Consider the following 26,879-nt stretch of genomic DNA (forward strand, 5'->3'; position numbering starts at 1 on the left):
CAAATGAATATGCACCATGTTTGAATCCAGTATCTAGTTGTTATAATACATCCATGATTCAGAGCAGGCTGGAGCTATGGCGTTGGACTTGCAGGGAGCACTGTCACATATGTTCACCCCAAGTTTTGGAACTTTTTTTCCCTGTCTGATATCAATATTTATTATATTATATATTTTTTACACAAAAAACACATTCACAGTAACAACTTAAGTAAATTAAAGTTGTTGAAAAAATCAGATAATGATATATTGGCTAATTTTAAATCATGTTTATGCTGTAAAAGGATAAAAAGAATTCTAACAGGACATTTTACAACTGAAAAATAAACTTTCAATAAACAACTGTGCAAAACAGAGACTGTTATTAAACTAATCTAACTATTTAACAGTCCAGCTCTGCTATGTATGCATTTCTGTATCTATATTTCCATCTTATTGTCTTTTAATGAACATATTTAGGGTGCAGTAGAAAGGTATAGTATGGGCCGTCCACAGTGAGTTTCCTTTGTAAATCATTTATATCATTTAACCTATAATAAATTCAGGGTTTGTATGTGGAATTTTTTAATGGTTGAAAACAATATTGCCAAGACAATTGTCCAGGCAAATAGCCTACAACCATTTGCCATAATTAAGTAGTTAATCATTAACATATACTGTGATGTGGTGAAGGAACAGTCCACCTGAGCTCAGGTGAGTCACCTGAATTGTCTATAAATAGTTACTTTTGCTTCATGTTCACCTTTTATCCACCTGTCTAAAGTGTCAAAACATTTATACAATAGCAAATTATAAGGAAATGGATTTTTGGAGAAGTCTTAATCAGTCCAATGAGGTTCATTTATCCAGGTTTGATTGACAGTAGTTCCAGATGGGAGGGTCGATAAGTCCCGCCTCACAGAGTGTATGTAGCTGGGGACTTGAGAAGCTATAAAATGAAGGAACTTACTGTAACCGGGACATATTCTCTAGTTGGAGTTCCCTTTGTGAACTCCTACACACAAACTAAAGTCAGCCCAATGCGTTAATCACTGCGCTCACAGAGAGATATCGCCTTCGGTTTCCTCTCACTTCTGAGCTCAAACATTTCATCAAGTTGCCGGTCGGGTATCGTTCCAGACAGCCAGAGCCATGGCAGGGGACGGGTCCGACCAGCGGGCGCTGCAGTATGAACAAACTCTGGTAAGTTTTGACCTGTTTGTTGCCACGCTGAACTTTGCTCACTTGGTCACACAGTACATACAGTCCCGTGTGTGTGTGAGTGTTTGTGTGTGTGTGTGTGTGAAAGCACAAACCAGACTCCATTCACAAATCTTTGAATTTAACGCCTGGCTGTGCTGCTGACGAAGCGTACACAGCTGGAAGTAGCTACGCGATAGCCAGCGGTGTGAACTAATAGTAGTGAAAAGTTGTCATTTCATTGAAATAAATGCACTTTGGTGCAATGTGTGTATGCCGAATTGAACAGCGTGTGTCTGTGATTCTGAATGTTTCTACTGGAGTGTGTGTACTTGCTGGTAATAAATGCTAAACTATAAATAGTCATATTTTAAACGGAGTTCGACCTCTTGTGAAAGTGTCCGAGGTTTGTGGTATCTGAAGCAGCTAATTGCCTTTTTGTATGCATGTGAGGTGACATGAGTAGTCTGACAGCACATGTGGACTTTGTACACAGCCTGAGATGTTGCTAGCTCTATAATGTATAGGTAGTAAAGCCAAAACATCTGGATTTCCTGCACATGTGGTTTTATGTTGTTAAGATTTGATCCAAACTCAACTGTAAAAATAAACCTGTTGCTTGAAGGAAGCTTTGTATACTGTCAAAGACACATTTTAAAACATGACTTCAGACTTCTTATGAAGTTTAAAAATGCAACTAAAATTTCTGCATACAAATCAGTTCTTAAAGCAAGTTATTTATGTATCATGTAGGAACTTTTTGCGCTGGTTCACCTTTTATAACCACAATCTTGGATACTGAGAGTTGGAATTTTATGAAACACTAAGTGCTGCTCTCTGTTTTGTTTATCAGCTGAAGTTTGGCTGGGCAATATATCCATATTATATTGATATCATAATATGAAATTAGATATCGTCTTAGATTTTGGACATTACAATATTGTTTTATGGCATAAGTGATGTGGCTTTAAAGGCTGCATATCAGTAAAGTGATTCATATTCTGGACTAACCAGTCTGTTGTATCACTTCTTTCATTTGTATTTACCATTTTTTTTGAATGGATATATGCTTCATGATCTGCCTGGAAACAAGATTTGGCAAATGCTTTGCTTGTCTGCTCTTATAAATAAAATAACTACAACATGTAAGAGCAGGCTGCTCTCTTCACACAAACACTACAGTAGTAGTGGGGTCACTGTATGTGCCAGGATCTCACCATGTGTGGGCTGCAATGATATCAGCCACTACCATCTAACAGTAGATCATTGTTGTTCACCAGCTTGGTTGCTGAGAGAAGCTGTAGTGTGTGTGTGTGTATATCTGTGCAAAATGTGATGTAAGATGAGCTGTGACTGACAGTTGTGCAGGTGTCCAATGATATGCCAGCGTTTTAATGCATGTGTGAACAGTGACTGAGTTTACTTTAGTTACTGTAGGCCCCATAACCATTCACTAAGGTTGGTTCCTTTTTTAGCTTATATAACATAGCAAGCAGGGACTCATAGATGTCCTGGCTTTCACAGTGAATCAGTTGAGTGAGTGGTTTGGTGTTAGAGGGGTTTTGTCCAGAAGGGGGCTATCACACATTTTCATGTCACAGGTCTTCAAACAGATAAGGATCAGGACTCATGGACACTCACCTGACAGTTCTGTCCTTGGGATCTCTGTAAAAAGGTTGTAAATGAATAATTGGCAATACATGATATGAGTTAGGAGATAAAAGTCTTGCAGTGGAAAAAAATGATTACAATAGTCATTGTTATTCACTCTCTGATGGTAAATTTTGATTCAGTTAAATGAAACTCTTCATCGTTTTGTTGACTCCCTGAGGTTTCCTACAGACCCCACTTTGAGATGTTGGGCTCTCTGAATGACTGAGGGTGGTGTTTTTGCACCGAGAGTCCATTTACTCTCTGCGTGTGTGTGTAAATGTCTCGTTGAGCTTTTTTCCTGACAAAACCTCTGTCAGGCCTAAAGAATCCTGCTATTTGAAGAGACTAGTTTTATAGGCCGAGCGGACCCATTCAGTGGCAGCGAGGCTTTAAATTAAGAAGAGCCACAACTGTAACACTTCTTTGGGCCTCTGTTTCCTTTTTTCTTGAAAAAAGTTTCTTTGTAAAGCACCCCCCCCTTTTTTTCCTCCACACACACACACACACACACACACACACTCCTTCCCCAACCCTCCTCCTCCTGCGCTGTTAATCTGTGCGAGTGTGTGTTTGTGTGAGAGATTACACAACGTGTGACCCGCTGATTCAGCGCTGGACGCTCCGTCACCCTGGCGGGATCTCGTGCTCGGTCCTCCGGCTCTCTGAAAGGAACGTGCACAAGCAGCTTTCTCTGCAACAAAAAAAAAAAACAAAACCAAAAAAACACCACCCACCATCTTCTCTGCTTAATCTCAGCTCACCCTGCCCCGCTGTGTTTTTGGGTCATTTGTCAGATGAACATTGTGAAAGCATCCATATGGAATCAAATAAAAATAACCAAGCCGCTAGAATAACCTCGTTTAACATAAACGAGTCCTCTCTCTGCCCCCCATCTCTTCACCGTGGGTTGTTGTAACATGGTGTCTTTGTGCGATATTGGCAGTCACGGTGGTTGTGTGGGTTTGTTGTGGGCAGTGGATGCTCAAAGAGGCCAGTGTAGTTTGGATGTGAGAGAGGCTGAAAGGCTGGGTACAGAAATGTTGGCAGGGCCACGAGTAAGGAGCACTCGCAGTATGAAACCAGCCTGAACATATTGTTCGTACTGAAGCTGGTGTTAGTTTTGTTTCTGCTAGAACCTGCAGTCAGGTGTGTACTCACTCGGGTAGGATACTCAATGCTTACGCAAAATCCTGCAATATACACTTAAAAAATGTGACAAACTACACTTAAAAGGTGAAATAATTTTTGATTTTTTTTCTTTTCGCGTTGAAACATTTCAAGATTTTGCAGTGTCAGCGAAATGCAGCTACCATGGAAATGTATTTGTATTGGCCTTCAAGAGCCGATGTCGGTGGCAACCTATGTGTGTTCTAGCAGAAAGGCTTGGCACGAGTTAAAAGGAGCATTCAGACCCTAACACAAAACTGCTACAAATCACAGCAGATTATTAGTCAATTAGCTACTAGGAACATGTTAAAAAAAAAAACTCAAAAGTTGTATTGATGTGTTTTTTTTATGTCTGACAAGCAGACATTTTTAGTTTTGGCAGAAATATGTTATACAGCCACGTGTGTGTGTGTGTGTGTGTGTGTGTGTGTGTGTGTGTGTTGTTTTTGTATCTTAGTATCATTATGCCATTAAATAAAAATTGGCTGCCTTTTCGATCAAAGGTACGGTTTTATTAGGTGTTTGTACAATAGCGTTAAATGCGATCCAATCACAAAATGTGAGGCTAATATTTATGACATTTTATGGACCCTGGCAAGAGTTCTCCTCTGCAATAAATAGCAATAGGTCAGTATTGTTCTCATTAGATTGCACAACTCTGTACACTTTGTGAAAGTGTTGTTTAACATAGAAACACCATCAAGAGCGTTCTGCACCAACACACTCTCTCATGGTGTTGGTTGTTGCTTTGTCCCAGTCTCAAACGCCTTATTTAAATTTCTCTTTATAGGGGGGAAAGACTTCCATATTTACCGTACCCCATATTTTGTGAACATTTGGACAGGATAAATCACAGTCAGGTGTTCACATTGAAAATCAGTGCACTTGTTATTTCTTTTCCAGTGTTGTCATAATCAACTGGATGATCATAATGACGCAAAACAGGGGATCTTAATGAAATGTGAGTTTCTTAAAGGGGCTCTTCACTGATTTTCCACATCAAGATCAGTTTACTCATCATGGAGAATACTGCTCAGACTGAAAACAGCGTTATAATGTCTTCTTTAGCAATTCCAAAGTCTGAAACACTAACCCTAATGATGTCATCAGTTATGCTTGTCTTATCCAATCAAGTTGCATTGTGGGAATTGTAAGATCCAGGGTTTTTTTGGTAGCTCAACCCGTACCAGGAACTGAAACTTTCCACTCTTAAAAGACCATTCTGTTTTATGTATGACCCTTGTGAGTCCCCCAAACACGTGGAAGTTCAAGTCCAAGTCCTTGTGGACATTTTGTCCCGTAGGAGTGTTGTGGAGCCACTGGGGCTCAGTATGGAAATACACAAGGATGTTCATACACCTGCACATTTTTTCTCTATTTTGCTGATCTACAGGTGGCTGTAATAGTTGAAGAAATGCAGGGAAAAAGAAGAAGAGTGCTAGCTAGTAAACAATATAAATGTATAAGAAATATCAGAATTGCATGTTTTTTACTAGGATAGAAATTGATTTGACACATTGTAATACCTCAAGTATACATAATATTAGTTTAGAGAGTAATACTCAGAACTTTTGTATATTTAGGAAAAATTCAGAGGGCACCTTTAAATCACTGGAATGGCTCATTAAAACTCTGGCTTCTCATTCTTATTCTTCATTCTTCCTTTTAGCAGCCCCTCAGTTCAGTATTCTTTATTTCAAATGGCAAGTTGTCGATTGCATCCATACATGTTCCAGCCTGAAACTCATCTGAAAGTGATAGCAGACAACGCAAACACATGGAAAATCCTTAGCAACTACCATAGCAACAACAGCCATGTGTGGGCACGTGCATCGTACATCAGCAAGACATTAAAAAGAAAAGAAACGTTGCAAATGAAGCGTTCAGAGCAGGTTGAATGCCTGAGTTTTGACTTGCAGGGAGCATTTTGGAACTTTGTCCATCTTCACATTATCCCATGTCATAACAGAATGTGAGAAAACCAGACACCAATATGTTCTGCACAAATTACACACTGTCAAAAGTGTCCTGTGAAACAAAATATCCTGTACCAAAAGGTTTGAAAGGAATACACACAGTGACACCCCCTTTTATTTCATTGTGGTAATATGGGCAGCAGGTGGGCAATATAGACAATAACACATTCCCCTCAGGATGGTCCATTTTCCTCAAAACAGTTTTCCCATACATGCCTGTGGAATCACAGCCCTCCATCATCAGACCAGGCTAATCTGCTCTGATTATATGACATTTTCCTAAGTGGTTGTGGATGTACACTGTGTTTGTTTATGTGTGTGTGTGTGTGTGTGTGTGTGAGAGAGAGCCCCGGGGGTATCGTTCTGTTATATTGGCTCCGTCCTGTTTGTATCATTACCCCCCCCCCCCCACCTTCATTCCTGAGAGTCCTGATTGGTTGCGTTTTATGATCTTCCTCTCCATCCCATTCACGGTGGACAGTCAGATTGTCCCTACTTCGCTCTTGTCTGTTATTGTTATTACCTGGCTGTAAGAATGTGTGGGGTAATTGTGTGTGTGTGTGTGTGGGGGGGGGGTGACATGGTCTGTCTACAGGTTTATGACCAGACACCCCAAAAGGTCGTGGCGGTGTCAGTGTGGCTCGTTCTCTCGCTCGCTGCATGTGTGTATACGTGTGTGTGTGTTGGATGTTCAGCAGCTCAGATAAGAGCCATAAAGCGAAAGATAAGCTCACCAGCAAATACTCCAGTCAAAGGATAATCACCGATGTCTTTATAATAATCCTGTTTGGACACATGGAAGCCATATAAACATTTAAACGACCTGTGATTTACAGTCATGCCGCTTGACTGTGACGTAATCCGCTTTTTACGTGACAGTCAGCGGTTGGTACTGACTATTTCATGAAAAAGGAGGCATATTTTCTGAAAGAAGAACATGGGAATATATTAATATTATAATAATGACTAAAGAGATGTGAAACTGTTTGCTAGAGAAGTATGGAAACTTGATCATTCGTGTGTGTGTGTGTGTGTGTGTGTGTGTGTGTGTGTGTGTGTGTGTGTGTTGTGGCCCAGGCTAATTTGTAACCCTGTGTTATCCGCCTCGCTGTGGTAATTAGGCTTTATACAGCCACCACCGCCATTTGATGTCCCTTTCGCAGTCATAGTGGAAATTTCCCTTTACTTGTCCTTGACTACTTCATTGCACCTTGTGGTTTTAGGTCTTTTTTTTTTGCAAGAAAGGTCAACTACTCCTTGACCCCTGCTTTTATGGTGTGGAGAAAGGACCGCTTGCATAACATTTGTTCAGAGCTAAGTTGTGAATAGGCTGGTTCTGGCTGCAGATAAGCATCAAAAGAGCCTTTAGCCTTTTTTTTTGGTTGTTTTCCTTTTCTCCGTTTTTATTCTTTGCCAAAATGACCTATCCACCTCTATTTACTTTCAGCCGTTGATGGATATTCCTCGTCCGACGGGCTCGTGGCACGGAGGGATCTCGAACACAAACATTTGCACAAAAGCCTCTCAATGACGAGCGTAGGCTTTTAGTAATGACTGTGTGAATCGAACAAACACTCCACGAGACAGTGTCCACAGGTATAACCGAAAAGGTGGAATGTGTATGTTTGTTCTGAAGTGCATTGATCACACCGGCTGGCCCGCGTTGATGATTAATCACCGAAACAAGGGACAAGAGAATCAGCTGAATGGGTCAATAGATAAACAGACGAACCAGCTTCGAGTGCTGTGGCGTCTCTTGATTAGTGGCACACGCTTATTTCTCCTGTCTTTAACAGCTGCAGATTAAAGAATAGATGGAAAATAGGGATCTAAAGCAAGAAGATGCTGGTTCGGTGATAGCACTCGGCGGCGACCAGACCAAATAGATAACTTTAAAGTGCATGACAATACTTACAAAGCTCATTCTAGACACATAGTAGTCTCTCTCTTTCATCGCTCACATTGGCCGATATTTCAGTTTTTTATTTTTAATAAATTTGCAAGAATTTCTAAAAAATTTGTTTCGCTTTTTCATTATGGGGTATTGCATGTAGATTGATGAGAAAAAAAAGGAATTTAATCCATTTTGGAATAAGGCTGTAAAATAACAAAGTGTGGGAAGTGAAGGGGTGTGAATACTTTCCGGATGCACTGAATAAGATAAGATGTTCCTTTATTGGTCCCACCATGGGGAAATTTACAACGTTGCAGCAGTGAAGCGGATAGCAGAAATAGAAAGAGCAGATACATAATAAGTAAGTGAACAAGCAATAACAACCATTGGAAATAGAAAGTAGTAACCGTATGTACTACTTTTGGAATATTGGTGTTGTTAGAATGATGATATACCTGAGTGTGATATTGTTACTGCACAGATTGTAAAGTTAATTGTATAAAAAGTGCAGTATGTCAATTGTCCGGGTTTTGGCTAGGCTTTATAATGATCTCAGTAGTGATAGCGAGTGATTTTTATTGCCTTTTATGATGGTTGATAAGATTAGGAGATGAGTAGGGGAAGATCAGGCAGCTACATCGTGATGGCTCAAAATTCATTATAAGGCTGTAAAACTGGGACATCTTATTGGTTAAAACTGGTTTGTTTCTGGCACTTTTGGATATTATATAATATATATATAGAAATGACATTTAGATAACATTAATTCACATCAGCCTTTGGACAACACCGTAACTACACAAGTCAGAAACTTTACATCCTGAAGTGTCAAAAGAAGGTTTTTTGTCACTACAGCAAGTTTACTACATCTTTTGAGCCTCTATATATATATATTTTTTTTTTCATGTAGATGTGACACATTCTGCATCAAACACATACGCTGTATCAGATGCACCAGCGCACCTCTCACCTCATTGCTTATACATTCAAGGGAGATGGGGTTGCACAGATAATAGGAGGAGACATGTTAACAAAGGTTGATTATGTAACATGGTGAAGAGGAGATTAACAAGAGCCACAAGGAAAGTTGCAGTGAGGGAAAGAAACATGAAAGAATCAAATAAAGGCTTGATTATAACAAAACAGAACTGGCTTTAATTAATAAACACTATATATTATTAGTGTAACACAAATGAATGTTTGACGGGAAGTTTTGGTTTGTTCATCAGAATTCTTTTAGTTTCCCATAAATAAGGGTATTACCGCTTATTGTATTAATAATTACATATATATCAGATACATCAGCAGTTTATCTTCAGCAGTTGAAACACAATCAAAATGACTTTCTCTTTTCCGAGTCCAGTGATCTGATAGAAGTCCTTCATGCACAGTGTGAATCTGAAGTGTCCAAACTCTTTGAAAACCTTCTCACATTAGTGCAGTGCTGTTTTCTCATTAAATCTGGCCCTGAATGACTCAGATGTGTTGGTCTCATTTCCCATTTTTAGTAAGAGGAACTGCTTTGTTTTTCATTTTGTTTTATTTCTGCAAAAATGCAATGCTCACAAAGAAAATATCAGATTTTTTTGTTTTTTTTGGTTATGGAAAACTTACATTTTTAAAACAGATTTTTTTTCACAACTTGTTTGCAGTTTGGCGGTTTTTCTGTATATCTGATTCTGTATCTATTTTTTTTTTTATTTAAATTTTTTTTACCAGATTACAACCAGGAAAGTGGCATACAGACAGGGAGCACAAAAGGAAGTCTGCATAGATTCATAATAACTAAAAGTAAATAAAATATATAGCAGTAATGAAATATACAATACAGTAATGCACACATTCACTGGGGATGTACGCTGTTGGTTACCAGCACTCAATGATCAAAAAACCCCCACTGTGTATCCCTCACACACATTTATGCATCCATACACACATCGTACACAGAGAGAAATTAAGAGGTTCGACAACAACAACCTTAAAAAGAGCATCAAAAGAGGAAGGAATCACCTTAGAAGATATTTAAGTTAGTCAGCAATAATGCACCATTAATTCTGTATCTACTGATGTCTGAATAATACATATCTGCTAGTGTGATATCAATAGTTTTACTGTAATAAATATACTTAAAAAAATAACAGATTTAGCTAAAAAATAACATGCGCAACAGCAAATACCCCTTCTTCCCTCTCTTTACTGACTATCAGTTCAAACATGAACGCATCACATCAGTCCTTCTGTCAAATTCCCAACTGTCAGTGTCAATCTGAAGACACCCACACAACAACATGAAGCTCCGCCATAAAATAGTTTCCGAAAAAGGATTTTTTTGATATTTTTAACAAAACAAATTCAAAAACATCCTGACTCCTACACAGCTCACTTAGATGTGCCAGAGCAGCAGAAATGTTTTAGCTGGCCTTATTACCTGAATAATTACAGTGATTATGAGTATCTACAAATAGTATGCTTTAGAAAATAAATCTAATTATTAAAATAGGTTGGCTTGCAGAATACTAAAACACACTAGTCCATCCTTTTAAATGAACCCTTAACCAAACAGTATGTGTGGACAGCTGCTGACTGTTATGATCTTAGTAATATTAATAAAACTGTCACAGTACAGTCTTATTTTTCACAAGCTTGTCTCCTCCACTAAGATCAGCGTGTTTATTTGACAGTATAAGTCCAGGAAACACGTGTTTACTGTTCCCACATGCATCAACACTTGAGCTTTGACTCTCTCTGTATTTTCCCATCTACATATTTCCTTGAAAAGCAGAAAAAGGTCTAAGATGCAACAGCATTTCCATTTATATGAGCTACTTGGTGGGCTGCACTTTGCTTTTGTTATTTCACCCTTCTCATATTTTCAGCCCACAAACAGGCCCAGGCTGCAATAAGCTTTTCTTTAGTTGTTTTTTTTGATGGGTAAGAACAGATTTTATAAATAGGAAGCAAGTCAAAAGGAGGTATTACAAGTTGAATGTGTCTGCCTTTCTCAGCGACTTTTTCTAATCACAATGTCACAGAGTCGCTGATGTCTCTCTCTCACTTTCCTCAGTCTCATCCCCCAGCTATCATTTGAAATAAATGACTAGGATTCTGTTTTTCTCTTGCTTTGCTTTCAGTGTGATCTCACAGTCATTCTCTCTGTAGAAGTAGAAGTATGTCTGCTTCAAACAGGTGGACAGTCTGGACAAATGCAGCCAAGTCACCTTGAGGCGGCTGCACACCGTGATAAAGGTGCAAATTCAACGTTTACACATCAGTGGATGTTCAGTTCACTATCAGCCGCGCGTGTTTGAGATTTTTTTCATATCTCGAGCTGCTTTTATCTCAAACACACTTTTGATTAGAGGTTGATCTTGTTGATGTATCAACTGTGTGTCACGAAAAAAAAAAAGATCCAGACTCATGATCCAGAATGTCTGAACTATCAGCCACGTTTACGTCAGCTGTTTAGTTTTTATTGTGTAGCGGTCTTCTTTTTTTTTTATTTATTTATTTATTTTTTTTATACATGTCCTTCACCTTGTCTGAATGATGTGTCCTGGAAATAGCTGCCAGTGTCTGCCTAATTGTTTACAAGGCTGTGAGTGTGTCTCTCTTTTAATATGCAGAAAGGCCAGTAATCAATGATAGTGAACTAAAGAGGAAGAGGGAAACTGACAGCGAAGCTAAACAATAAAAATACTCCTTCATATCATCTCTTGTGCTTTGTGTAGCCGTTTCATTTACATGTTGAAAGGAGAACTTAGTCTGTCAAATGAGCTATATTGACTAATCAATTAATAGCTAGGAACTCAGAAATATTGACCCTCTTGGGTTTGGCATTATCTTTTTTACGGACTAATCTAATGAAATAATCTAATATGAAGATAACTGTCAGATTAAAGTATTAAACTTAATCATTTGTTGTGCCTTATTCAGGCAAAAAAGACACAATGGAGCAGATTTGCCGAGCATTTCACTTCAAATATAGTACCATACTGGCACAGTATAACCTTGCTTTAAGACACCTTTCAATAAAAGGTTTTAAGTGTGTTTAATTTAAAGTATTGTTCATTTAGAAAATAATTTAACTTCACTTTTTCACTGTAAAGTTTCAACATCACACTTGTTTAAGTTCAATACTGGACTGTGATTGGCTTCCAAGCTAGCTGTGATGTCACAAGTCATGCTCCCATCTCAAACTAAGGTTGAGGGTGAGGTCAGAGAAACTTCCTCAATGTGAAAACAAGCTCCCACAGTGAAGGTCAAAATTCTAAACCCATTTTTGAGTGGAGGGTGACGTATTTGGTGTCTGTTGTGGGTGGATGCAGGAATAAACTGACTGAGCATTGGTCATGCAGATGTTTGTCACAGCAGTAAGGGGATATGGTGTAACACTGATCCCTTCCTCTTGACAGCGGTTCATCACCCAGCTATCGGAACGACTGTCTGTAATATCATCATGTTGTGGTTTGACAGGATGATCTCTGGTGTGGTTTGCTCCTTATCTGCTCAGTACTGATCTTCCACATTGCGGCTGGCTGCCTCAGTGTTTATGCATCCATACTGCACATTTTCCACTGTTGAATGTCGACGTTGATTATTCACCAGCGGCGCTCTGTTTAAACAGGAGTGTCAGGAGGTCAACATTATGACTCTGTGGGACAATATGTATTTATTTTTTGTTCCTCCCACAGCTGCACTTAAATGTTGTCATGTTGAAGAAAAGGGTAAATTCCAAGCTATGCTGATGACACTGCAGTGTGTGTACAGAGCTTCCAAAATATAGAATCATATGATAAACACTGATTCAGAGTGCTTTCAACCGATATTAAGACAGCGGTCTTTTGGGTGATGGGTAGATGTGAACAGCTAATTCTTAGCATGAAAATAGTCATGGGGAGAGATCATGAATTCCACCAAATACAATCAGAGAGGACCCATTGGTCTGGTTAGGTTTAGGCACAAGAAACACTTGATTAGGGTTAGGGAAAGATCTTGGGTTGGGTTAAAATAAAAAACAAACAAACACTTGAAATGTTGTCATGGCAACAGTAAACACGACAATAAAAAACTGTCCTGGGTCACGGTCGGAAACTTGACACTAGCATTTGGAGGCAGGAGGCAAACAATGGTCTCCTGGTCTCCAACTCAACCCTCCTCCTTCTAAGAAGGGGATTACCTTAAATTAGATGTCTTTGGTCTCATGGCATCTAATAATGATGCAGATTGGTTTACATTCGTAAGTTCAAAGCCCAGTGCCTTTCGAATAGATGCCAAAGGGTACATTGTGTATCGATATCAGTGCGCGTGTCGGTATTACAACTCCATCAGTCTTATTTATTCAATCAAGTCAGATCAACAACCACCGTTTGTTCAGACTAGTCAGCGTTGCGAATCCAGCTGCCTTGCAAGGTAAGACGGTGATAGACCGATGGTTCAACCAATCACTTGCCAAGTGTTTTTAGAAAGTGCCTACCCTTTTCCAAACTGTTCACATGGATGACTTCTTGGGTTGTGTGTAACAAACCATCTGGTTCATCTCCCATCAAACTGTTGGTGGTTAAGTTGTAGACATTGTGTTTTAGACGAGAAAGAGTCAAGTATGGAGTAAAAGAGATATCTCTGGTTCTGCTGCATCGATTTTGATCTTTTAAAAAAACTGTTCAATGTGAGTTTGACAACATTATAGGAACCCCTCCAAATCAAGAGAGTACTCTTTTTAAGGGGGTTATTGGCGACATTGCTCAGCTTGGATCCAACCAAACAGCTGTACTACATCACTAGCCCTAAGTGAGACAAATCTATCCCCAGGTGTGTTTGTAATGAGCCTCTAATGTGCCTGGAATAGTCCTACACCAGAGTGGACTTCAAAATAAAGTATTAACAAGAGTGCCAAGAAAGTCTCATTATGGAAATTGTAAAAAGGGGTTTCAAACATCACAGCGTTCCTTCACACCTGTGTCTTTGCCCTTTTAACGAGACTCATATCTGGCTTTGTCCTCAGCTCATCAACCCAGACTTACAGTGGCCCCCCTCCCTCGCCTTCTAATTGCTGTTAGTGTACAGCTGATGGAGTATAATTAAACAGACGCTTGGCACAGTTTAGCCACTGATAGAGTCGATCTTGGCTGCGTTTGGCAGCTGAGGCAAAGCGCTCGGCTGTGCTGATAGATTGGAAGGCGAGATGGAAGACGCTTCGATGCACCAAACATCGGTTAACAGCAGACATTACAGCGCTAAACAAGCCAGGACACACTTGTCCTTGTATGTTGCGCCACACACATTTTCACTAATGTGCATTTAGCCTCTCTCTTACGCGTGGCTCTCGAGCGAGCGAACACGGGCAGGTATGAGATACGCCCGTTTGTTTCTACCCTGACTGAGCTCCTCTGTAATGACTCGTGCTGTGACGGAGAGTGTTGAACCTCTGCTAATGAAGCCTGGCCCGCAGCAACCGATCGGAGTACAGAGAATTCATTACAGACACTCCATCCACCACTCTCCCCCTACTTCCATCTCTTTCCCTCCATTAGATTTTTGCATGTAAATGTGAAGTTTTATGGTTTCGCTAATGCAGTCATGTGTATCTGCAGTTTGCCAGCTCTGTGTGTGTTTGAGTGTCCTCTTTATGAACTTGTAACCCCTCTCTTTTTTGCCTGTCAGATGACTACATTCTCCCAAACACACACTCACACTCTAATCTGTTAACAGGTGATACAATTTTGCTTTGTGTATCCAACCCAGTCTGGACCAGTTCAGTCCTCTATTTTTTTTATCTACTTCTGGATTGTTTGGGACAAAGTGTGAAGCTGATAAGATGATGATTTTAATTATTTCTTTGTTATGTTAAGACCAAACATTTATACATATAGACATTTAGACTTTACAGTATTAGTGGTTTGTTCATGACCAGTGGCAATACCCAAAACTGCTCCATTGTTGAAATAGAAAATACTCACTCTCAGCTTCATTTCAAACATGCATATTGTACTATCGAGCGATAAGGCACAGCAGCAAGCTACTTTACTGTGAGCTTTTGCCACAGACTAAAATCCGTGTATAAAGGAGCTGATTCTGAATATAAAGCTGTATTGCTCAATGGTACTTCCATTCCTTAGTTTTAGCCCCATGATACATTGTGTCCAACTTTTAGTTATTTCTCTCACTGAACTGGTTTCTGCAAGAGTTAGTGGTATGCTGTGTTTTTCCCCCCATTTTCTTAGAGATTGTTGGCGAAAAAAATGACATGTCACACAAGGAAAATATGTTTGGCTGTCTTGCAGAGAGTTCAATGAGAAGTCTGTCGGCTAAATGGAATGGTATTAGGATCCCCAGTAACAGGAATATGTGTTTTTTTTTTTTACATTTGTTTTGGTTATAAAAACGAGATATAGGTTAAGTTAATTGGTGAGCTTTAGAGGTGCTGGTAGGTGGATTATTTTATCTTTTGGTCAAAGTTGGGCTAGTTTGCAACTGTTTCCACTCTTTGTGCTAAGCTAAGTTAGCCGGCTGTAGTTTCATATTAACTGTACGGACATGAGAGTGGTATAAAGTGAATAAAGTGTGTGTTTTCTAAAATCTTTTTGTTAATCAAGAAAACGACATCACAACTTTATCATCTGACACCGAATGATGCGGAGGCGACCTGAAGAAGTGGCCTCAGATAGCCACAAAATATGTTAGCGTAGCATGAGTGATGTGGCAATTGGAGCCTCGAAGTTGTTGCTGTGTCTGCTTTAAAACAGATATGGTTCTGTTCTACCTCCTTTTAACAAAACAAGCTTGACTTAATGTGGAAATACCGATGAGCAATACAGCTGAAGTAGCTATATATGTTGCTGTATGTTATCTGAAGCCACAGATTGTGCTTCTAACACTCAGTACTAGGAGATAGTGGTATGATCACATTATACTGTTTAAGGTGTGACAGGTTGAGGGTAAAGATATACATTTTGTGATGCTGGTGTTTTATCAACATTGTTTTTTATCAAGCTTTTTTTGTACCACATTATCTACTCATTGTTCACACACTTCATCATCCCTGTTGAACACTGTAATGTTATTCCAAGTGCAGTGTCCTGAACTCAGTGTGTGAGGGGATCTGCTGTGATGCTGTTTGGTAGATCTGGGACTTTCTACCTAGATCATGGCCTCCATGGAAAATAATCTTAAAGATCTCTTTTTTGACATTTTCTCAAAAAATATGAGGTTAATTTTATACATATCTGACATTGTATTTACCAAAAGTTTAGATTCCTCTAAATTCATCTTTCTTTTCTTCATTTCATCTTTTTTTAACCTCAATAATGCCACACTTCATATTAGCAGCTAAGAGGCTATTCATGTCACATTGGCTAAGCGAGTAGTGTCCTCCATTCCTCACTGGAATTAAAGGTATATAACTCTGTCCCAGCCCAGACATAGTTCAAATGACAATAATACTGTTTATCGCTATAATTTCTGAGACAATATATCGTCCAATTAAAGTAGTTATTGTGACAGACCTTCTTCACAAAGATATATCTAAATGGTAAGATTGTGTCAAGTTTTTTTTTTTTTTTTTTTTTTTTCAAACATAGTAAGAGGTTGCTAGCTTAGCTTTGGCAAAGATATATAATATTCATTTGTGCGCTTCTTTCTAAGCTTCATCCAAAGATTGAAGCAGCATACTGAGTCTCGTCACGCAGACATTCGGCTGTAAAAGTGCCCAACTAACCCTAACTATACACCGATAACGGAGGGTAAATTGTCTCCAAACATTAATTTCAGCAATTCCTGACCATAAATGTTCATCCTCTGGAAGGCTGTAGCACTTCCAGTCCTGCTTTGTTTAAAAAGACAGAAGAAAAGCAAGTCATTTTGCAGCAAAGAGTTGCCACCTTCACCCTAATCCATCCCAACACTCATTTTTCACTTATTTTCCACCACGCCAACACTTACATTGGTGGGTTTGGTGAGCTAATCTGTATCAAGATAGTATCATATTTCAGTGAATTTGATCACTTATGTTCTCTCTCACTTTTTTTTTATTAAGAAAGCCGTTTCTTTGTCATCCCTCATAAAACTTGTATCTCCTTTCCTCACCTCCCTGTGTGTGTGTGTGTGTGTCAGCTATAAGTATGTACTGACTCATCCTATCACTGTTCTCTTCAGTTTCCCTCCCATGTAGTCATTCTAGGAACGGGACCTGAGATGTAACTCTGAGCTTTCAGGACAGCTGGAGTATTGGCAAATGTGTGTGTGTGTGTGTGTGTGTGCGTGTGTGTGACTTTACAGTATACATGTGTGTGTATATTGAATGGATGGATTGTGTTATGTGACGTGACAGCGGGGAGAAAAAAGGAGAGATTAAGTTCAAGACTTGGCCCGCTCACTTTAACGGCTCAGCTATTAAAAGACCCCCCCCCCCCCCTCCTCCATCCCCTCTCGCCCCACACTCTCACTCTCTCTCTCTTACACACACATCAACAGAAGAGAAACACACACTTTTCTGTCTTTATTCACTGAACAAGCTCTCTCTGTCTGTACAAACATTTAAGGCTATCATTTAGTGTTTATGTGAACTCTCCTCCATGAATGCAAAGAGATGGTGTGTGGTGGTGCCAAGATGTGGCAACTGTGTGTGTGTGTGTGTGTGTTTCAAGTGCATCAGTGGATACAACAGCACTATTAGAACTTGTGAGGAGGATACTGTTTTTGTTTTGGCATATAAATAAAAGCTCTATTCTGCACACTGTGATGCTCCTTTTTAATTTTGCATCACATCTAAAGTGGAATGAAACTCTTAACTTGTGTGCTTTTGTGGTTTGAGACTCGCTCCAGCACCTACTTACTGTGTTTCTTCATGCGGGGAGAGACTTCTTTACTTTTTTTCAAATATCCGATGTAATCCTCCACTCCTCCTCCTCCTCCTCCCATCTTCTATAGCGTTCGCTTCTCTCGCTACTGTTGTTTTCCTGTTTTCCCTGAGTGCGCAAGCAGATTCCGCAGCATTCTTTCCCCACTGGGAGGATGACTGCAAGCCTTTGAACGCCCCTCTGCACTCTCACCACAACATACGATTAGTCTTCCCACATACACACACACACACACATACACACACACACAACGCGGGAAGGCAGCAGGACAAACTGCATTGCACCCAAAAGGCATGCGGACACACACACACACACACACACACACACACACACACACACACACACACACACACACACACACACACACACACACACACACACACACACACACACATATGCTCAGGGTCTGAAATGAACATCCGCCAAGCGCCAAGTCCGAGTAAATCTCAGAAGGCCGTCCGCCACACTGGCTGGTAAATGCTTGCACCAAAATAGTCGTGTAATAAAATATCTGGCATGATGGTTCAGAGGGAACTACTCTGTGTTTGTGCCTGTACAGTGTAGACACACACACCATATGTGTTTTTTACACGTGTCCAAACAGTGCAGCGAGTGCTCCAGACGGTGTGAGGCGAAGGAGCGCCAGCCACAGAGCGTCTCGAGGGCATCCAGGGCACTAGTTTGGTTGGTAGCACTGTTTACTGTTCTGGACATCAGCTTATGTGACAAAGTAGCTCTCTGCTAAACTGTCATTTGCTGCCAGTCTGCTGCTAGCAACAGAATTCAGCGTAATTAGTCTTATTATACTAATGAAATGCACTGAAACTAATGTGGATATGACACAGAAAGGCACATTTATTATTTTGGCTGTTAAAAAAAATATACTTGGCTGGTGGATTTTTATCATCTGTCATCTGCCTAACCCTAACCCTAACCATTGGCATGTGAAAAGGTTAATTTTGGACACTGCATAATTCCATTGGATCCCAGTTTCAATGCCAGTGTGTGACCAGATGTTGACTGGTTTGTTGTGGTGTTGATCCACCTTCCGGCCTTCAGTCTCCTCTTTCTTTGCTCTCTCTTTTTTTTTCTTCTATTTCCTCGCCCATTTTTTCTTTTTCTCCTTTCAACCACTCTCTCTCTCTCTCTCTCTCTCTCTCTCTCTCTCTCTCTCTCTCTCTCTCTCTCTCTCTCTCTCTCTCTCCTTGTTTTTAAACTCTTTTTTTGTAAGATTATCAGATGTCTACTCTTGGATGCAAGCTGGCACAGGTGTAACTAATAACATGAATCATTACCCATGTGTGCAGGTTTCATGGTCTTGTGTGGTCTGGTCCTAACTAGAATAGGCAAATGGTCCTTTTAGCAAATCATTAAATACAGTTTGTTTGTCAGAGTCATTATAAAACTCAGTGTTTCCACTTTCAGTAGTACCTGAATTTAAGTCCTAGACAGTTTTCTTTCTGACTAAGCTCTTGTTAGGTCTCAGTGAACTCCCACAAAGGTGTTGTCACTTATTTTGGCTGATAAGATGTCTTCTCAAGACTCTGCAGGCATGCACACAATGCCATGACTGTTGGACATCATCATTAATGCATCATTAGTGCATCACTCCCAGCCACTCACAGCCCACCTTCAGTCTGACCAGAAGTCTTATCAGCAAGCACAGCTGAAAAACATCTTGTCAAATGAATGAAGAAAAGACTGTATATTTCTAGTTTGTGCCAGAACTCATCATCAGCAGCACTTTTCTTCAGATTGATATTCTTGCTAAACTCTAAAACAGCTAGAAGAATGTTAAAGTTGGTTGGATTTGTTTAGTTTCTAAGAGCTCTGATGAGCTGGCAGGAACCTGTGTGTGTGGATGTTATATAGAAGAGGAAACATTTGCTATGCTGCTAAATGCTGGTGGGAGATGTGTTGATGTTTTCTCTTGAGATTAAACCCTTGAGATAATTTTTCTATCTATATAATTTGCACTAATATATTCAGGGTTTCCCCCACTAGCCCAAATATACACTTATTTTTTTAATGCCAAAGATAACACCAAATATCCATTCATCGAATGCGTGGCACTGTTCCAAAACATCAGTCAGACTCTGTGTCGCCTGGGAAATTCTTGACGTGATCTCACCACACAAATAACGCCATCCTACACACCTCGCCTCTTTAAGTTTTTTCAGTGCGTACTCTGAGGCCGTATAATGGAGGATGTATAATGTGGATGTTACACAGTAATCATATCTGACTTGTACTGAAGGTCCGGAATCAGCGAAAAGTGAAAACATGCAGTCAGCGGGTACAGCGACAGACACTGGCAACAGTATGTGTCTCCTGACGCCTGGCGCTACTGTTACTGCATAGTCTTATCATGGAACCATCTCTGAGCTTGTCTGGCTCCAGCACACAAAGGATGAAGTGTGTGTGTGTGTGTGTGTGTTTGTGTATGATGTCAAGCCCCCCCAAGATACAGCAGATTTGGCTCAGAGGATGGAGGATGAGAACACGGTTGGCATTCAAAACTGTGTTGAAACTTTCTGTAAAGTGTGTGTAAATGTGTGTGTGTGTCTCTCTCATTCACTCCCAGACCCCTCTCTCTCTCACTCACTCACTCACTCACTCGCTCACTCACACACATACGGTTATTCAGATACCGTAATCCAGAAAGCTCCAAACTCTCCAGCCTATTTATTTCATGTGATGATCATCACCTCACAGGGGCCGGGCCCCCACGACAGCCATACTGAGTGCAAAACCTCTTTTTAAAAATATCAACTGCAGTAATCTCCAGCATCTCCTTCTCTCCAACATCCTCTATCCCCTATCCCCAATTCCCCTCTCCCTCACACAGCGCCTTAAATCTTTCTTTTTTTCAGGGCTGAGATCCCGAGATGAGTAGAAAAATCCATAGAACGGCCGGCATTTTCTTCTCTCAGCTATTTTCTGCAAAAGAGCATTGGATCATTTTTCACTATTATTCTTTCTTTTTTTGTTGCTTTGTGCTCAAATGATAATGGACATTTATTGATTTGGTGTGGAAACACCTTTGTGTTCTATGCCCATACTGTCAATTTTATTTTTTCTTGCACACAAAAGCAAAAAAATACAGACGACAAGAAAAAAAAAAGAAGAATTTTTCAAGATTAGGAAAAGAGACCAATAACCAAGAGCCAATAAAACCCATAATGGCTGTTATTATTTCATAATATTGATAATGAGATTTCCCAGTGTAGATCAGTACTTTAAAGGGGTTATACAATGTAAAACTGTATTTACCATGGTGTTTATGAATAAGGATAGTTGGGTCTGAATAACGGACATACTGTGAACCTTCAATCCCATTGCTGCCTCCTTCATATGCAAAGCCCACAACTAGCAAAGGCTGCTGTAAAACGTCCCAGTCCCAGCTAGGCTGTGTTAAGTCGTCATAGTGCGCGTCTTCATTTTAGAATGATGAAGCTCAACCAAAGTTACATACCCTGTTTTGAGACCTCAAAGAACAGTTTACAATATCCAAAAAAAAAATCATTCTATAACCCCTTTAATGGATCACAGATAAAATACATCAGGATCCACTCACTTACATTTCTATAGCCTCACAACAACCAAAGAATATAATCTCTCATTTTTTACAGTGCATGTCTGTCAAGGGTGTTCTTATGGATCCTGGTGTGAACAAGCAGCTTATCCTCTTCTCTCAGCACCTGACAGTGAGGTCATTCATCCATTCGTCCGCCTCTCTTCCTTTGTTCTCCAGGGAAAGAGGGAGAGAACAGAAGGAGGAGGACTGTCAGTCAGTCAGTCAGTCAGTCAGTCAGGCTGGTACTCAGGAGGTGTGTGGGCACCCATTGGTGCCGCAGTGACACCTGCGCAGCAGTCAGGCACGCTGGCGTAATGCGCTCTCTGCTCAGTTTCACACGGGAGAGAGTGCATTACGAGAGAAGGAGGACCATTGTGCCAGCGAGGCTTCGGTGCCACCTGATGCCACCCTTGGCTGAGCTAGATTAGACGTTTTAACAAAAGCCGCTGATTGAAAAGTGACACAGTGCAGCGTAGGGACAAAAAGGGGTGAGAGAGAGGAGGGATGACAAAAGAAAGAGAAAATGATTATTCCAGCTGACTGACACTGACTGCTGGCAGAAGCTACTAATATGTGATGTTTTTTTGTCAATATTATTAAATATGTTAAAAATATATTTAAAGGGATAATCCACCTTATCTCTTCATATAATACTAACATTTATCAACATTTAACTGTTAAAAAACACATAAAGGTGGTAACAGTCAGACAGGTAATAGTACAGCAAAAACATGCAGTCAGTTTCAGTCATTAAATATTATAAATAACTATAAAAAAAAAATTTATTGATTAAAATAAAATAAAATGCATTAGGTGCAGCTTATAAAAGTCTCTCTATAAAACAGTTCCTATCTCCATATTTACCAAAATACACAGAAATATAGATGTAGTATAACTAATATACAAGTGGTGGAAATATAATCAGCAACGCCACACTGTTAAAATCATGGCTGCAACTAAAGATTATTTTACTCATTGATTAATCTGCCAAATATTTTCTCAGTTTAATCAATTACTACTCTTTCATCTATAAGATGTGAGAAAACTGTAAAATGACTGTGAAGCTTTTAACATTTATTTTAATTGTACAACTTTATGTTCGCAATATTTAGTTTTTAAAGGGTTTATTAGGCTTCATACTATTATATATATAATATAATATAGTTTATTTTGAAAAATGATGCATTGTGACTGCATTTGGTATCACAACTTTATTCTCGCAACTTTTCTTTTTCTAGCTTTTTATTGGCTGCTGCGTTCAGAGGTCCTAAAATATTTACCTGCAGTGACGTCTGGTTATTAATACAAACCCAGCTTAAAAATTGGAAGCTGCATTTTAAGAAGAGGATACATGTCTGTCCAACTCTGCTCAGCACTTCTTGTTCCACTCACTCTGTGTATGTGTGTGTGTGTGTGTGTGTGTGTGTGTGTGTTCGTACCGTAGCAGAAATATCTGTTTTATTTTTACCACAGGTGGGCGTTTGTTCTTTTAAGTATGTATGACACCTACGGCTGTACTCACTCTCCCATAGCCAGTACTGTTCCTCCCATTGTGTGTGTGTGTGTGTGTTTGTGTGTGTGTGGTAAAACGCATCTCGAATTGTCTTTTTCTCCATCTTCTGTTCTTCACTCCTTTCATATCTGTTTCCTCTCTGCACAGGTGAAACGCACCCTGAGGTCAGAGTCAAGTCTTCCATTTAGCCTTCACTCGCTTTATATAAGTGTGTGTGTGTGTGTGAAGAGGAGGAGTGTTTGTATGAACAGGACCTAAGAAATGTGTGCGTCTGCATTGAAATAACTCTGTTATTTCACTGTTTTCATGCAGTGGCAATTAGCACTTTTGTATGATAGTGTGATCAATTCTACTGTGTGTGTGTGTGTGTGTGTGTGTGTGTGTGTGTGTGTGTGTGTGTGTGTGTGTGTGTGTGTGTGTGTGTGTGTGTGTGTGTGTGTGTGTGTGTGTGTGTGTGTGTGTGTGTGTGTGTGTGTGTGTGTGTGTGTGTGTGTGTGTGTGTGTCTGTGTGTGTGTGTGATGTATCAGTTGTAAAATGCCGACCAGGCCATGCGGATGCTTGATTTAGTTTTTTTTTAATTTAGATGGGTGCAGCATTTTTTTCGCACTCCGCTATATTCCTGTTAAAGTTGGATCAATACCTGCTATTTTTAGCTCTCCTCTCTCGCTTCCATCCCTCCATTCACCCCATCCTCCCATTCCCTCCATCCCTCCCTCCTGTCCACGCTCAAAAGTGTGTGCGTGCTGGCTTCTCCTCCCACACCCCGCTGCCAGTGTTGAGAGCTCGCACACATCGATCTCTCTCTAATAAGTTGGCTCGAGCCTCAGCAGTTCCGCACCTTCCTCCTCCTCCTTCATCCTTCATCCCCCTCCCCCGCCCCTCCATCCCCATCTGCTTAGGGGAGGGTAAGGAGGCAGAGTCGAAACCTGTTGGGGCTCAAGCTCACCGTAAAGTGCCGCAGGGCAACGCTATGGTGCACTGCACTAGACTCAGACATGTGAGAGCTGTGACTGATGCACACCGGCAGGCGCGTGGGATCTGCATGGAGACACACACACACACACACACACACACACACACACACACACACACACACACACACACACACACACGTTTCTTCACACAGGAGAAATGCAGCAGCCGTCTGATGTGTTGTCTGGCTGCACCGCCATGCAGCTTGCCACAACATGACGTGTAATATCACACATCCACACATACAGTAATCTGAACTCCCACAACCTTGTAAGCACCTTGCTGATGATGCAGTGTTTCTATGTTCAGTCACACACACACACACACACACACACACACACACACACACACACACACACACACACACACACACACACACACACACACACACACACACACACACACACTGATATGAATGTGGACATTGGTCACTGTATCACTTTCTGTAATGGCCGTGCATCAACTGATAGAGATTAGCCAGTGTTAATATCTCACTGTTCCTACCTGCGCAGCCATTGGTTGACCCGGCATGAAAAACATCTTGAGTTAAATATGAACACACACACACACACACACACACACACACACACACACACACACACACACACACACACACACACACACACACACACACACACACACACACACACTGTAGGACACACTGCCTAATCCCTGCAGACAGTATTATAGTGTTTTAAATGTCTTCAAACGTCTGTTTTTCACTGTGTAATTGCAGCTTTTAAATGCTTCATTTGTACTGTCAGATCCAGCATATAACCACTACTCAGGTAGCCTTGGGCAAGGCATCCATCCCTCATTTGCACCATGTGAGTGTGGAGCAGAGAATCTAACAGAAAAAGTCTGGCATATTATCTCCTTCATTAAACACACTCTAGCTTTTATATACCTTAAGAATAGATTTCCTTCAGGTTTGTTTCATGTCACTAACTGTGTTAAATTGCAAATAGATTATTCTTAAGTGTTTTCTGCATTTTCAAATCACACTTTAATTGTAGGCATCTTTAAAAAGTGATGGTTAGATTTGACTTTGTGAAACATATTGATCCCAAATCAGAGCATTCACAGCAGAGAACTGTCAGAAACTTGGCAGTAGATGTGGTGAAAGCACCCTTCCATCACCTGGCACTGATCCATGTTTTTTGGAAACACATGATGCACCCAAATTTTGTTCCGATTCAATGCCATTTTAATATTTTTATCGAGCAAGACTTCAGGTGAAGTTTCCACTTTTTCCAGACACTTCTTGGTTGTCTCGGTTGCAGCCGGATCGGCATGAATATTTGAGTCAGCCTGATGTTTTTTACATGGATTCACCATCGACCAGAACCCCACATTGGATTCTGAATTCACCTTTTAAAACAGGAAACTCATCAGACAGATATTAGCTTTTGATACATTAACAGTAGCATATATAGGATGTTGTAATCTGCTGAGAGAAAGTGTGAAAGTTCAGTAACAAATCTGAGTGATTGCTGCTGTCATGTGATATCTCACATCCTGCAGTGTGTGTGTGTGTGTGTGTGTGTGTCTGTGCTGCAGTACGTGACAGAACTGAAAAATGTCAAAACAGGGTGCATGTGTATTTCTTTAGATTGCCTTTTTCTGCAGTACAATGTTTAATCTGCATATGCTATCATTTCTACTCCCCACAAATCATTCATCAGTCAGACAGCTGTTAATGATTGAATTTAATATTGACAGCCACGCGGGTTAAGTTGTTATCCACTCACTCTGCAGCTTATCTGCAGGTCAGATCATACAAAGAAAAAAAAAGAAAGAAAAAAAAAAAGACATGCTGGCAGGACAAATTAAAATGAGTGAAAGCAGATATGTAGCTTTAGATGAGATCAGTGAAGCGGCTCGTGGGCTGGTTCAGTCGATGGATGTGCGAGGTGATGTCAGAGCTGCCGTGCTCATTTTACCGTAGTTTGTTGAGTAGACAGAAAACATAATGAAAAGTACATGTGTGGAATCAGACGGAGGAAAAAGATGTAATCAATTGATTTCAGGAGGCCCACACATACCCTTTTGAACTCAATAAAACAATAAATAAAGGAAGATTAGTTCAGTTTCTTTGCCAACATCCTGTGTTGTGTATCCTGTTAGTGTGTGTGTGTGTCACGTTGACCTAACAAGCTTAAATATCATGTATTTAGAGCTTCTAGTCTTGCCAGAGTGGTTGCCCTTTTTCCCAAAGGGCCAAAGGTGTTTGTGTGTGTGTGTGTTGCTGGTGGTTTTTTGTGAACATCATTGATCACCTCTTGTACCTGTTAGTGCAACACCACTCCACTAAGCCTGTATACTAGGTCCCCACTGACCACAACACTACACACACACACACAGACGTAGGTAAATATATTCAGTTGCCATCCGCAATGGATCGTTTTATCTTTTTGCTAAGCATATTATTATGTGCATGCGCTGTCAGAAGAGCTTGTAATAACTTATTCATATTGTAGTCCATGCGGCAAAAATCACACACTGAAACACACACACACACACACACACACACACACTTTGTCATCTCAGCAATAATCAGCAGCACAAGTAGCCGCGGCCTGTGTGAGGGGCTGGTTAAATAATAAGAGATTGATTAAATCAGTCATATCAGTGTAGAGCTGTGTGTGTGTGTGTGTGTGTGTGTGTGTGTGTCCACCTCTACCAGTGACACCCACTTGCTTTAAGATGGATGGGCATCATTATCTTTAAATTAATTATAACACACATCTTGCTTGCATTCCTTTTGCTTTCTTTTTTCTCTCCTAGTTGAAATATTGTGAAAGGTAGGCCACAGTGCAGCAGTGGACACAGGTGGTGTGGACACATGTAATACAGCCAAAGGACAACCAAAGTCCCACAGCAGGTTATTTTCAAACCAAAAGTTAATAATAATGTTAGCTCAGAGGGGAGGAAAGAGCAGGCTGAAAGATAGGAGGCTGTAAAGCTTAGCCGCTGATGGTAGAGAATAGATAGAGAGGTAGGATGTTGTATGAAAGAAAAACAGCTGCTACAGTCCTCCAAAATTAGTGGGAATGTTTTGTTTTTGGCTATCACGAAAGTTTAAATTCCAGT

The 26,879-nt window shown here is 40.3% G+C and overlaps 1 protein-coding gene across 1 annotated transcript in view; it reads left to right on the top strand.

The window, feature by feature from the left end:
• Positions 1–997: 997 nt before the first annotated feature.
• clcn2c (chloride channel 2c) overlaps positions 998–26,879 on the top strand; it is a 162,595-nt gene continuing 136,713 nt past the window's right edge. The window contains exon 1 of the mRNA XM_062419239.1: positions 998–1,182. Within this exon, the coding sequence (XP_062275223.1) occupies positions 1,132–1,182 (51 nt within the window). The 5' untranslated portion in view covers positions 998–1,131. The remainder of the gene's footprint in view (positions 1,183–26,879) is intronic.

This window comes from Scomber scombrus, chromosome 5, assembly GCF_963691925.1.
Source record: "Scomber scombrus chromosome 5, fScoSco1.1, whole genome shotgun sequence".
NCBI classification, from domain to species: domain Eukaryota; kingdom Metazoa; phylum Chordata; class Actinopteri; order Scombriformes; family Scombridae; genus Scomber; species Scomber scombrus.